We start from the raw sequence: 14551 nt of genomic DNA, 5'->3' as shown, positions 1-14551 counted from the left end.
GTAACACAACAAACTCAAAATATTCTGAGTCCTATAAACATTTAACAAATAGAAAATTAAATTAAATTAGCTTGCGTTATGTTCACTTTTCTTTCTACTTCAACAACAAACTCTATAGCAACATAATACTCTTCTGTTCCTTAATGTATATACATCATTTATCAATTTTTATACACCATATTTACCCCCATTTCCCAATTATATGATTCGCAAACACTAGGAAAACAAATTCCACAGACGTTGCTTTTTTTGGTTGAGCTTATTTTATTAATTCCCAGTTTCCTGCATCAATATATGGTGAAATTGAGGATATTCAGAATAATTACATAATAGAATTGAATAAAAATATTTAATTATGCTTTATTAATCTAACAAAGTATGGTATTCTATTAAATTTATTTCCTTACATTATATTTCATGTTTCATAGATATATAGATATAGATGATGTAGATATAGATATAGATAAAGGTAATCATTCTAGTACACATCATTCATTTATTCATCCAGCAAATAGTTTTTGAGCTTTCTTTGTGCAGGAACTATGCTAGGAGTGCTGCAGTACATAATCTATAAGAAACTTATAATTTTATAAGTGGAAGAAAAAAGAGAGAAATGAAAAAATATATTTTTATATATATATGTCTATGTGTGTGAGTGTGTGTGTGTGTGAGTGTGCGTGCGTGTGTGTGTGTGTGTGTGTGTGTGTTTGCTGTTATAGAGGCCAGGACCTGCATGCTGTGGAAGCACATGGAAAGGAGTACAAAATGCAGCAGTAGGATGTGATGCCTCAATAGACATGACTCCAAGCTGAGTCAGTGTTAGCCTCGGATGGCAGGAGGTAAAATGCTCCTGACTTAGCTACCAATGTGGAGTAAATTACCAGTGCCTGGTTCAGTCATGGTACCACCATTCCCAGGTCAGGCAATAAGGAGGGTTACAGATTCTGAGCTGAGAGTGAGGTTACGATGAGTATCTGTGGGGCATGTAGGTGGAGAAGTCTAGTGAAGCATAGTGGTTAAGAAATCTGACTCGAGATATATATGTCAGTCCCTGTGTATAAAGTAAAAGCCATAAGACACATTTCAGTCTACTCAAAAATAGCAGTGCTAGTTAGCCTTCTTTACCCCCATCCCTCCTCAATTTGGTTTTAACGTTACTTTCAAACCCTAGCAGGTCAGTGTCTTATAACAAACAGCAAACAATGGATTATGGGGACTTAATCTATGTATTTTACTTTAGAAGATCCTAGAATTATAAATCAACTATGAATTCAATATTTTTCTCTGTATACATGATTTTAATTTTAAATAGATAGGAATAGTTTGCTTTACTATAGATTTGAGATAATTATTTTCAAGTGTACTGAAGAGAATTATTTTATTCTTTAAAATAAGACTTTGTAAGATTCTGAGCCAGAAAACTTTTGCTGTGCAGTGGCTAGGAATTGAGAAGTGTAGCCCTGTGGATGTGCCCTGCCCTTCACTCAATCAATTAGTGAGAAATTATAGCTGCCAACCACTGGGTTCTTGACTGAAGATAAGACTCATGGCGGTTTCACTTTGCTTGCAAATGGTACATTTTCCAATTTCCCAAGGAGTTTTGTAAGCCAAAACCAGAAGTACCCTGTAAAGATACCTAGCCTGCTTCTGAAGTTTATATAGAAATTGAAGTCATTCTTTGAACAATGAAGGCAAAATAAGATGGGATTTTGTCCTTTGCAGCTAAGTCAACAAAATTTACAAACATATATTGGAATTATTTTTAACATTGTTTTTATAGAGTCCACAGTGATGGGATGAAACAAAAATGCCAACATACAGATACCCAGAGCTGATATTTGATTGGTACATATTGGTATGGCTCTTCTGGTTATTTATAGTCAGTGTTCAACTTGATTGATCAGAGTATCTGTTCTGATTTGGTAGTTCCTTTCATCTAGCATTTGTCAAATATTTTTTTTTAGTATCACATGTACGTATGTGTACAATTAAAGGGTATTTATGTGGGGGGCAGGAGGGATATTTTTAAGAGTTTATAGAGAGTCTCTATCTGTAGCCACCTGTTGCCACAAAGAGCATTTACATTGTATTTTGTTGTCCACATGTCTTAATCCTACCCTATAATTCCAGTATTTCCATGAAACCTTCCTTGAGGTCTTCCACATGATGTTAAATACTTATTCCTTCCTCCAAAGATATGTTATGTTATCTATATACCTTGTATGTCAGTAATTATTGTCTAGCTTGTAGTGAAGTTATAAGTACCACTATTCTCCACTTAGAGACTACATGTTTCTTAATGTGGTTAGAATATGCATTCGTTCATCTGATCATCATAACAGTTCTATGTGGCTTGGGTACCATTATCTCCCTTTTTTGCAAACTAGAAGCTGAAGCATGAAGAGGTTAAGGAAATTTCTCAAGGCCCCAATTCTCTATATATGCAATTTGGTATCATTTTAAATGATGTGTTGGTTTAATTGAAATAACAATATAAACACTTGATATTATATAATTTATGGGTTAGAGTCCTTTTTGAAAAATTTACGCAGTTATATAAACCTCAATGGGAATATTTTAGAGAAAAGTACTCCCTCATTTCAAACAGCTTCCTCACGCAGAAAGTCACATAGCATGATGTTGAAAAGCAGAGGTTCCAAGTCATATGCATCTAGCTTGTGGTGCTTTCTCAGCCATTTAATGGGCAGGACACCCAGTCAAGTTCCATATTCTTTACCCACCATTTCTGAGATAATGACTTGGGGTTAATAACGAAACTTACCTCCTATCTGGTGGTGAGGTTTGTGAGAGGTGACACTTGAAACAGACTTAACTCGGAGCCTGACACAGTCTAGGCGCTCTGAAATATTAGCCATCATTCTGTGATTGCAAAGTTGACAAGAGGGAAGTAGCAGCAGTCTTCACTAAACTTAGATCTTAATGGGAAAGGGAGATGTCAAAGTAAAACACAAATAAAGAAAAAATTCACACATTTTGAAAAATGCCACAATGGAAACAAATTGTGTGCTATGGAAGACTTAAATGGGGAATGGGAGCTACATTCTTTAGAGTGTTTAGGGAAAGTCTTTCTGAGGAAATGATATTTAAACTGAAACCAAAATGTGAGAGATAAAACTGGTCATGTGAAAAACGGCTGTTGAAGGCATTCCAGGCTGAGGAACTGCTATGGCCAAAGGCAGCAAAGCAAGAAGGTATTCTGAAAACTAAAATTAATCCAGGAGCACTGGTATATAATAAGCAAAGGAAAGAGGTCATGGTAAGAATTGTTGATTTTGTACTAAGTTCCATGAGATGCTGAATAAGAAATTTAGGAAGGGATTGGTGTTGTCCAATTCATGTTTTAAAAAGATTCCTGTGGTTGTAGAGGGTCCAATGATTGGGTTGTGTCAGGGCAAGCAAGGAGATCACAAAAGCTATTGCATGGTACAGGTAGGAGCTAATGGTGACCCAGACTAATGTTGGTAATAAGTTAACGGAGATTATAAGGAGAAACAGATTAAGAATGAAGGAGACAAAAATCCAAATTTGTATTTTATTTCCCTTTCACATTTTCTGCATTTATTACACTGCCATCATATGTGGATACTATTTTCATCATCTGGGTAAAGCAATTGCTGTATAATTTCTGGCATGAAGGGAGGAAAATCCTGTTACCAAGTTAAAGAAATTAAATTTATTTTATTCAGAATTTGGGATCATTCATTTTATAGGTGATCATTCCTCTTGTTAAGATACTTATACATTTCACTTATTCATTCACTCATTCAATAAATATTTGAGTGACTCTTAGGAGTCAAAAATTGCTATTATGTATTAAAGGTGTATTTTTTAATTTTTTTCCATGTAAACAACAAAAGTGGTTCTCCAGGAAAAAACAATTGATTTTCCTCTGACAGTTTCCTTACCCTATTGGTTTTAGAACTTGCTTCCTTTTTAATTCCCTAAATTCCTCGTTCTAAAGGATAGTGATGTTTATCAAGACGCTTTTCTTCAGAATTTGAACTAGAGTTTGGAAAATGTTATGGAGCAGGCTCAACCCACATTCTTTAATTCTTGTGTTTTTCAATAGAAAAAAGAGAAAGCCTCTGTCATGATACAGAACAATGCTTATGCGGTGGCTGTAGCGAATTATGCCCCGAATCTATCAAAGGACCCAGTTCTCTCCACCATCTCCAAGAGCGCAACCACGCCAGAACCCAGCAAGAAGCCGGAAAACAAGCCAGCGGAAGCCAAGAAAACATTCAACAGTGTTAGCAAAATTGACAGAATGTCTAGGATAGTTTTCCCGGTTTTGTTTGGTACATTTAATTTAGTTTACTGGGCTACATATTTAAACAGGGAACCAGTATTAGGGTTCAGTCCTTGAATCTAGACACAGGGTTAGTTTTGGGATGTATAGCAACATTAGAGCTGGTTTTGCTATGTACAGTCTGACTAATAACTGGTAATTTGTGAACTAAAATGTACAGAATGTATATAATGATACAGCTTACCAATTAATGGAGACACGCATTTGCTAACTCGTGAAACTGTGGGCTGAGAGCACCCCATGCCAAAAGAGCCATTATCTTTTTAAAGATAGGAACTTGTTTAAAGAGGATTTCAGATGTTCTGATTTATTTCCTGTTTTCTAAGACAGGTGAAAACGAGGAGGAATTTAGAATGCTTTTGATTTAGGTATTAGCTAGAAATATTTTCTACTATTGCCTAATTATGATGTAAGGTAAAATTTTCATGCGAAGATCAGTTTTCCTAAGTAGCAGGAACTGATATCTGCAACACCAATTTCCCTTCCTGAGTGTTAAGCATCCGTGCTAATACAATGTGAATCTTGGCTCACATAAGAAGAAAAACTAGAGATTCAAAATCAGCTTTTAATTACTCTGTATAGTATCTAGATCCATGTACATATTACAGCATGATGAACTCAAAAATTATGAGTCACCACTTACAGGATGTTAATTATGCCTGGAATTAAATAAATATTGGAATGTCATGGTCATAACATTTGTAGCTTCACAGTTTATTTGAAAGTAATAAGTGAAGTCAAGCAAATTATTTTAATTGTTGGATACTAAATTTAAATATATATATGGGTAAGATATCTATATATCTCTCCAGGTATGTGTTGCATTGAAATTGATCAGCTAAATTTCTTGGTGCTGGAGACTGGAAAAAAGCATCCAGTTTGGCTACTGTGAAGCAACATTCATATTGGATTAGAAAATTGTGCCAAAACTCCCACTGATGAGAATTCATAGGTGTCACAGAATATAAATGACCACTTATATGATTCTCTTCTTTCCTGTTTACTGCAAATTCTGCCTTAAGGCTTCTTTTCATTAGGACTCAGAAGCCACTAATTAAAAGGAAAGGGCAGTTAATTGGCACACTTTTCTGTCTTGAAAGCAGCTCTTTCAGATAAGAATTAATGTAAATCTGCTTTTGTAAATTGTAACTTTCAATTTCGCTGAATCGAATTTACAACAGCTTTGTATATCAGAAAAGGTTTTGGTAAGAGTTGAACATTTTTAAACTGAGACTTTAAAACATTACTGACAGATTGTGGATTATTTCACATGCACCTACACACACACACACATGCACATAAAATAAGTAGCTAAATTAGAAGCCACAATTTTCAATTTTATATAACTAGTAATTATTAATGGGTAAAATTCATTTTTCTTTTAATATTTTAAAAATATTCTTTATGCCCTGGAATATACTGATAAAAGTTAATGATTGTGTTTCATGCCTAGATTCAAAGTTTTTGACAACTCTAAAATCTTTTTGATTCACATACACATTAGCAGTTATTAGTTGACTTTTAACAATAGATACACCTTTATCATGGTGTCTTTGTAAAAACGTAAGTAGTCAAACAGTGACATTTCTTGCGGTTTTGTATAGTATTTGAGTCTAGTGCATAAACAGGTATGTTTAAAAAACTCAATAAAAGGAATATCTTATAGAAATAGCCAAAATCAAAGCAAACATTGCTTTTCCTTTGCCTCATTTAAATTTTATTTTATTTTTTTAATTTGACATGTTTTACTTGTTTTAGTGTAATTCTATTATGTGCTTTGCATGATTGTATCTTAAGGTCACAAATGCATATTATTAACAGAATTTTCCATGAAGACAGCCTTGACATTAAAATTCTCTTACAGAGGGCAATCTATAATCCTTAATAAAATAAAATTGTTGCATGAGCTAATAACTATATTTCTTTAATTCCCTCCCAAGTACACCTTCTTTGTTATCTAAACAGTTTTAAAATGTGAACTTTATTCACCCATTAAAACAGAAGATATTCTATTTTATTATAAATTGAAACATAGCATTGCTTTTCTGTATACAAAAGTGTGCAGTAGCCTAAGAAAGTATGTGATGCTTGAAGACAAGCAATAAAAATGCTTTTATGATATGCATCTATTAGAAATTTTTAAAAATGTTTCCCTTTAAGTTCTACTCTGCCCCCTTAATGTCTTACTAATAAATTATAAATTTATAAATATGTATATATGTAAATAAACTTGTAAATAACAGTTTCTGTAAGACAACAGAAAAGACTCATCTCCACCTTGGGCCAAGGGCTGCACATATATTGAAGACACCAGTTTTATCAGAGCTTATGGCAGATTGAACAGAAAGTTTTCACTATTTTTATTCATATTCTTATTTGTAGTTTAAATTGTTAAAATCTTATTTCAGCCTAATGACATCCTGACAGGTCAGATGCTCCAATAATGTATCAGGATTTTCTATTATTTCTCTAACATTGGGATATTTTTGCACACTTCTTATTCTTTTAACAAGTTTAGACAAATCAAAGGGGACTTTTGCTGTTGCTAGAGGATGCTTCATGGGAAAAGGTTTTTAAAATTATAGAACCATGTTCCTTACAATTATTCTCCCATCCATAGACAAATTAAAAACAAAAAACAAAAATGACATTGATTTACCAAAATAAGACCAATATTTTAGGAATCACATTTTTAATATCCTATGTGGGTCTTTTTGGCCTATAGATGTTGTACCTATTTCATGCGCTTGTACATTGACATAAAGACTTATGGTATGTACAAAATGTAGATAAATAGATATATATAGAGAGAAACATAATCTCATCATTGTATAGCTACTGCTTTGATTCAACTAATACTTATTCAACAAATTTTTTGACCACCTACTATGTGCCATGCCCTGCAGTTGATGTTAATATCACTCATATGACACCTACAGAATTTAGTACATCTAAAGTACATCTCATTCTTATAAAGACTTAATTCAAAGACTAAATGAAAAATGTAATCCTTAATGTGCTAAGACGGTAGCTGTCTTGCTCTTTTCTGCTATCCATGTTCCTATGTGTTTGAATATAAAAATGTAATTAATATAACCATTTAATAAATTTTTTAAAACATTCAGTGATTTTTTTAAGTGCCAGACTTAATGTTGAACACTCTTTTCAGGGATCCCTCTATCTCCAATTTATCTCAGGGTTGGATAAGTGATCCCCATGAGCCTCGTTTCCAAAAATGTTCTTTTCTTAAACAGTTCATAATAATTAAAAAAAAAATCACATATGATATATTACTTCACTCTTATATTTTTCTTTTGTAGCTCTCTCTATATTATATATGTGTTTAGCTAGCTCTTTTTTATTCCTGGGTGAGGGAAATGAACTCTGCTATGATATTCTCATGGACTGGAGAGGGGCACCAAAGGGCAATGGATACTGCTTCTCTGGCATGGCCTGTTAGCTTTCCAATGAGAAGGGAAGGGAAGTAGCTCAAGTCATATTCTGCATTGTCATGGGTCTCCAGCATCTATTAAGAATTTTTGTTTCACATGCTCAATGCTTGATGCTCTTATGAAACTGTCTATGAAACATAAAAATGTTTATTAATTAATTTGAAATCTGGGACCATTTAACAAACCTTAATAAACAAGTTATTCCTGTCATTAAGTTTCGCCACTCCTAAATCCATCTGCATATTTTTGAGGCAGTTGCTTTTTTTTTTTTTTATTTTTCATCTGAAAAACTCAGAATTGCAAGGTTATCATGAGCTGACCCATTACCACCCTATAGTGAAATTTATTTTCCTTTTAGTTTATGCCCCACAGTCATGTTGGGCCTCATTTTATTGATCCAATATATATTAAAGCATAGAATTTAAACTGGGGGATTATGTTTAACATCTGCATGCTTGAAAATCATGGATAGTATATCAAAACCCGTAGTAATAGTGTGGCCAAGAAATATTATTATGACATATTTTTCCCTATCAAATTTTTGCTTTAAAAAACAAAGGTCAGCATTGAATAAAGTTCTTTAGCATCCATAATCTTCATGCCATCAAAATGATTAAGCATACTAATATTTTTCAAATAAGTATCTAAGCACTCATATTTTCATCAAATTCAAAGACAAATTCAACTCCTTAAAAACAGAAAAAAATTTCAAAGGGAAGAACCTACAAGGAAAATGAGAGGGTATTGCTAATCAAATCAAGAGAAGCATTTTCTCTTTTTCCTAAGACAGGGAGAAAATTACAATATGTATGTACATATAGAAATATTTTAAGAGTCACAAATCCATCAAAATAAGTATTTTGATTAAAATATTAAAATAGATGAGGTTCATGTGAAAGGTGTTTAGGGAAAATATAGCAAGGTCTTCAAAAATCTATTTCTTATAAGAAGCATCCATCATTTTTTTAAAATTTTTAAATATTAATATATTTAAATCACTGTATCCTCAATCTTATTTAGTTGAAATACTAATTTTTGTCTGTTTCTATAAAGAACACTTTCTTACACAGATCATTATATACCCAAGTTAATACATAATAAAAACTAATATTGCCCAATAGGAAAAAAAACAATTAAAAGGATTATGTTTCAGTTTATAGTAATATTCTCAAAGAAGCTTTAATAAGGCCTTAGCCATATATATGCATATATATGTATATATAGAGAGAGATGTGAAAGAACTTTCTGAGAAATTCAGATAAATATATTAAATGTAAATAATTTATTGGATCCAATCACAATTATAGCTCTTATTAAACTTGAAATTAAATTAATCAATAGAATGGCTTTTTAAATAGATAAATAACAGATTTAGTTAGAATTTAGTCTTGATCCCTAACATACGGTTATAAATATCATTCCTATATAGGTTTAACCATTTTTCCAATGTATTTCTAGTTATTTATTTTTGAGCCATTTAATTCAGAATGAACTCTCACTTCTGCTTTGTAAGATAGGATTAGAAAATCTTTTAATTCCAAGTTTTCTCAAAGAAGGTTTGTGAAAAGTCATTAAAAAACTACTTGGTTCATCATTTGCAAATGTTCATTACTGTTCAGTTTCATACTTTACTATGCATTTTCATTGAAATATATTCACATGCCATGTGGTCATCCAAAGTGCAGTCACTTGTTCACAGCATCATCAAATAGTTGTGCATTCATCACCACAATCAATTTTTGAACATTTTCATTAAATTCCATGCTGAGATTTCAGCCGTTCCACTCATTCTAGACTGGTGTACAATGTGTGTCCGGTCATTCATGTCCCCCAAACAGTTGTCCCAGATAATTTACTAGTTGTTCCTGGCTATGTCCTTGTTGCTCTAGAGGACTAACTAAGTTCCATACCTCCTTATGCCACCATCTGTCCCCCTCATACTTTACTGTTTGAGTTGAAATGGTTCTCTGAACACATGCCAGGCATTCTTCTAACACCTTTACATGTATTAGCTCATTCGGTCCTCAGTATATTGTTCACCAACACCAGCTTATAAATTTTAGGTAAAGTAAAAATGGAAGATACTACATTTTTCTTTGCTTTAATTCAAATTTATGCTCAAGCCTTTTGGGGAACACCTGCCAAATAAGAAGGCCTTTCTACAAGACAAAATCCAATAAACACTAACTAAGAACACACTTCACTAAAGAAACCATTTATTCATTTTATCAAAGCTGATCAATAATATTGGTTACAAGTTAGATTCTGGGCTATATTGCTTTTCTTTTGTGGTCCATTGATAATGATACTGTATAGACATGCACGTAAAGTAATTGGCACTTTTCCCTTTATTCTCTATTTTTTTTCTTATTTTGTCAAATTTGGAAGTTATTGGGATGTTTTGTCTTTATTTGCAATATTGTTGGTTTTCTGACATTTAAACTTGGTATTTTGAGAAGACCCATCGAACTGCAATGATTATGCATTTATTTCATCAAGCAATTTGTTGCAAATTACTATTTACAGAGAGAAGCCTGAATTGATCCCACATAAACACCACTATTGGGACTGTAAATGTTGAAGAAGCTTAAGTTGATGTACAAATTTTAGTTTTTTAGACTTTTTTTAGAAGATTTACCGTAACATGCTGCCAAAATGCAAGCCTTTTATTGGATAAATACAAGTACCTCCAACAGTAGTTATTTGTGAAAACAGATAGTACTAGGAAAGCAAAACAAAGAAGTCAGATACAGAATTACGTTAGAAATAATTGCTTGTAGATTTGTTCCCAATTTATTTATTTTACTGTTTAAACATTCAATGTAGTAGTTAAAGCATTTAACTGTGCTTGAAACCCAGCATAATGTGTGTAGAAGCTTCAAGTTTGATTAAAAAGGATTAAATGAAGCTGAACATTTTAGACACATTTTTCATGAATTCAGCTTTACATCCATGGCTTCATCGTTGATTGTTTATTGATTTGGGGTGCTTGGGTTATAACTGATTTCAATTGTGTCAGTATCCTATTTTGTTTTTACGATTTTCTTGAGCAAATACAAATTCAGGTTTGGATATGCTCTGTGCTGAGGAATGTGACCTTTCATGAAATAATTCCCTTTTAGAAGTAATGTGCAAGGAAACTTAAAATGCTTCATATTTCTTGCTAAATTAGAAAAAGAATGAACAGAAAGGAACAAATTCTTTTCCCTTGCTACAAATTAATAAGATTACATGCACAGAGAACTGCAAGATGAATGCTCCAGCACTAAACTTTGATTATTCACATTATGTGAAATTTGAAGTTTTCTGGGTAACGGTATGCTTATTTGGTAGATTTCTGATTTCAGAAAATAATTCAGGAGTTAACATTATTTGTAATTTGTGACCTTGTTTTAATTGGGAAAATCACTATTTTTTACAAATGTAAGACAATTTGACCTTTATTGAATGTGTAATTTTGCTTGCTGTTTAAAATAAAAAACTAACAACATGCAAATTAATGCTAAACATTAATTTTTTGTACTTATTAAAATTGATTTAAATACATTTGATCTGAAAATTGTGCTTTTTATACTCCGAGCATTACATGTTTGCTTACAAGAATTGAATTTATTGTAAATGTTATAAATGTAAATGGGATAGAACACTGATGTTTTGTAATGCTGATTTTTAGTGCTTTTAGTTTCTAAAACATTATTTTTACAATACAAAGTTATAGGGTGAAGAGAAAGGTATAAATACATCCTGAAATTTTCTATTCTTGGTAATGGGAATCATTAATTACTAATACTGATCACTTTTAACACTTCAAGAAAGTGTTTCTATGGAAAATATAAGTTCATCCAAAAATCTGGCTACCTCCTATCAAAAAATGTCACATTTACATGAAACTATTATATAAAATAAACAAGATTTTCCTTTCTTTAGATAGACTCAAGTTCATTGTTCTATTTGTAAACCCAGAAATCTTGCAAAATTTTCCTTTTGGATCTAGTCCCTTAATTTAGTACAATATTATTTAAATAATCTCTTCTTTTGATTATTGTTAGTATTACTGACATTAAATATTTTAACATGGCAGAAAGTTATTGTAAAAAAGCAATGTCCATCAACATGGCTAGGTTGTTTATCCAATCGTTCTCAACCCTAGCCACATTTTTTAATTCTTTGAGTATTTTTTTTTTAATTAGTCCTATGCTAGACCAAGTAAATCAGTATCTTGAGTGAGGAGGGTTTATGAGAATTTTTTTTTAAAAAGCCCTCCAAGCAATTCCAATCTATCATTATTTTCATATCTGTTTTTATTTAATAAACCTTTTCATTAGCTCTCTCTAATCTCTCTTTCTTTCTGGATACCTCTGCTTACTAGTTCATAGCTTTGTGTTTAGTCTATTGTTAAAGAATAGAAGAAAAACCATAAAATTAAACGAATTTTCCAAGATCAGTTTTTCATATAGTAAATTTAAACAATATTATCAATCCTTATGTAACAAAGTAATCATTCTTGAAATTTTACTCTAATTAATCAATTAAAATTATCTTACTCTTAATTAGTACTCCGTACTCCTGTAGTTAATTGTGAGCAATCTGAATATATATATATATGGAAATATTTGCAGCTTACACTTTTAAATCCAATATTAAAAAAAAAAAACTTATGGTAACATGGTTTTGCTAGTAATTGCCTGGGAGAAATATGCTCAAATTAAATAAAGGTGTCAGTTAGCAGCTCTAAGTTCACATCTCATTGAAATTATAGCAACCATAGTGTTTAATACTTCAGATTCAGCCTGTCTCCCCTAGTATCAACCAATTTTATAGACCAGCCTTTCTTGAAATCATGTAAAAGAAAGCATGGCAATATTAGAATCATTCTTGTTACCTTTGTTCTGAAAGAATTTGAAAAGGTATCAACTGAAGGTCCCAAAGGGCTTCTATGAAGGAAGTTTTGTCTCACCTTTAAAATTTAAAGCTAAGGAGACTGTTAATAAAGCAATAAGATTCGAATACTAACAGTATACTGTGAAGATGGTTGCACTGCTAAATTGAAAAGGTTTTATATGTTCAGGCCAATGGTCAATATTAAATCTCATAGGATTTCAGATGTAGATAGAAAACTTGAAAAATGAAAAACCAGATACAAGTAGTAGAAGTTGCCCAAAATCCTTCATTGGCCCCTTGAAAAAGTGCTGAATTATATCCAGTATTCTTGGTTTAAGAAATCAGGGAAATGAGTATTATATTTTGAAAATCTTCCTCCGTCATTAATTGCAGTGAACATTTTCGAGTTTAATTGTATGAGGTTCATTTACCTGGAAAATTCACTCCTGTGGAGCACCTTATTCCATTAATGGTGCTTGAAATTTTATAGCATTCCTTCCATGTAGCAATAAAAATTACCTTATGAAGAATTTCTAAATCATGTCTTAAAATGTGTAATAATAAAAAGATGTAAACTAATAATTGAGGCATATTAGTTTATAACTGCCCTTCCTCTTACTGTTTGAAGGCTATATTCACTTCCAAACTGAATTTCTCATGAAATACTAGCTGGAAGAAAATTGAAACAGTTTATTAATATTTAAAAGCCTTTGTACTCATAACTTCAACAAGGATTTCTATTGCCACAGGTAAAGGTTTCAAGGGAGTAGGTACAGGGCTGAACCTCAGGCTTATCCCAAATTTCAATCTATTCCAGACACCTGAGCTGTACCAGAGGAGGAAATATATATGTAAAACTCTCTAATAACGTCTAAAAAACTTGACCACATATTGTTCATGGCATTCTCCTTTTTGCATTCTGGTATCCTATTGTCTTAGTTTGGCAGGGCGACTATAACAAATATAGTCATAGACTAATTGGCTTAACAACAGGAATTTATTGTCTCACAGTTTTGGAGGCTGGAAGTCCAAAAACAAAGTACTAGCAGGCTATGCTTTCTCCTAAGCCTATAGTGTTCTGGTGGCAGCTTGCTGGCAGTTAATCTCTACCTCTATCACATGGAGATCTGTCTCTTTTGGTCTCCTCGTGTGACTTATACTTTGGTGTCCAAGTTTCCTTAAGTTATAAAGACTTCAGACATACAGCATTAAAGCTCACTCTGACTGTGGCCTCATTTGTACATGATCTTCAAAGATCTTATTTAGAAATGAGTCTACACCCACAGGACCAGGGGTTAGGACTTGAACATATCTTGTCGGGAACATGATTCAATCCCCAACACCTATCCAGTAATTATACTGAACTTCATGACTCTGGTGGGTAACTTTAGGTGGTGTTGAAGTTAAGGTAGGGTAGTTACCTTGCTTCCTGAGAGTTGATACCTTAGAGATGGTGTCATTGCTTAAGAGCAGTGGACACATCAAACTAGTTTGAGCACATAAGGAATTCAGGAAAAGGTTGTCAGATGTCTTATTCAATTGTAAGTAAGCACTAAATCCCCTGAACCCAGGAAAGATAGGAAATGGGTTACGGACTTCACTCAGCTATAATATCTAGATTTAAAAAGGTAATATAGATTTAAAACAGAAGATCAATTTAAGAAGATGTGTTTGATCACCCCTCTAGTGCAGAGTTAATGTCCATTAAAGAGAAGCACAAGTTTGTCATACATGTAAAAATGTTTTCTACCACCCTCAAATAGAATCTTATCCTTTGAAAAACTTTAAAACTGAGAATAAAATAAAAAATTATGCAAAAAGATGAAATCAAGAGATAGACAATTGCTTTCAATATTCATATAATCAATGGATAGCCTAAAATTATTTT

General features: G+C 32.4%; 1 protein-coding gene across 5 annotated transcripts in view; it reads left to right on the top strand.

Moving 5' to 3' along the window:
- GABRA2 (gamma-aminobutyric acid type A receptor subunit alpha2) overlaps nt 1-7454 on the top strand; it is a 159909-nt gene extending 152455 nt beyond the window's left edge. For all 5 annotated transcript variants that reach the window (XM_037829719.1, XM_037829721.1, XM_037829722.1 and 2 more), the window contains one exon: nt 4091-7454. In XM_037829719.1, coding sequence (XP_037685647.1) covers nt 4091-4387 — 297 coding nt within the window. In that variant the 3' untranslated portion in view covers nt 4388-7454. The remainder of the gene's footprint in view (nt 1-4090) is intronic.
- The last annotated feature ends 7097 nt before the right edge of the window (nt 7455-14551 follow it).

This window comes from Choloepus didactylus, chromosome 3 (assembly GCF_015220235.1).
Source record: "Choloepus didactylus isolate mChoDid1 chromosome 3, mChoDid1.pri, whole genome shotgun sequence".
Classification (NCBI taxonomy): Eukaryota; Metazoa; Chordata; class Mammalia; order Pilosa; family Megalonychidae; genus Choloepus; species Choloepus didactylus.
This window is presented reverse-complemented; position numbering and strand designations above follow the sequence as displayed.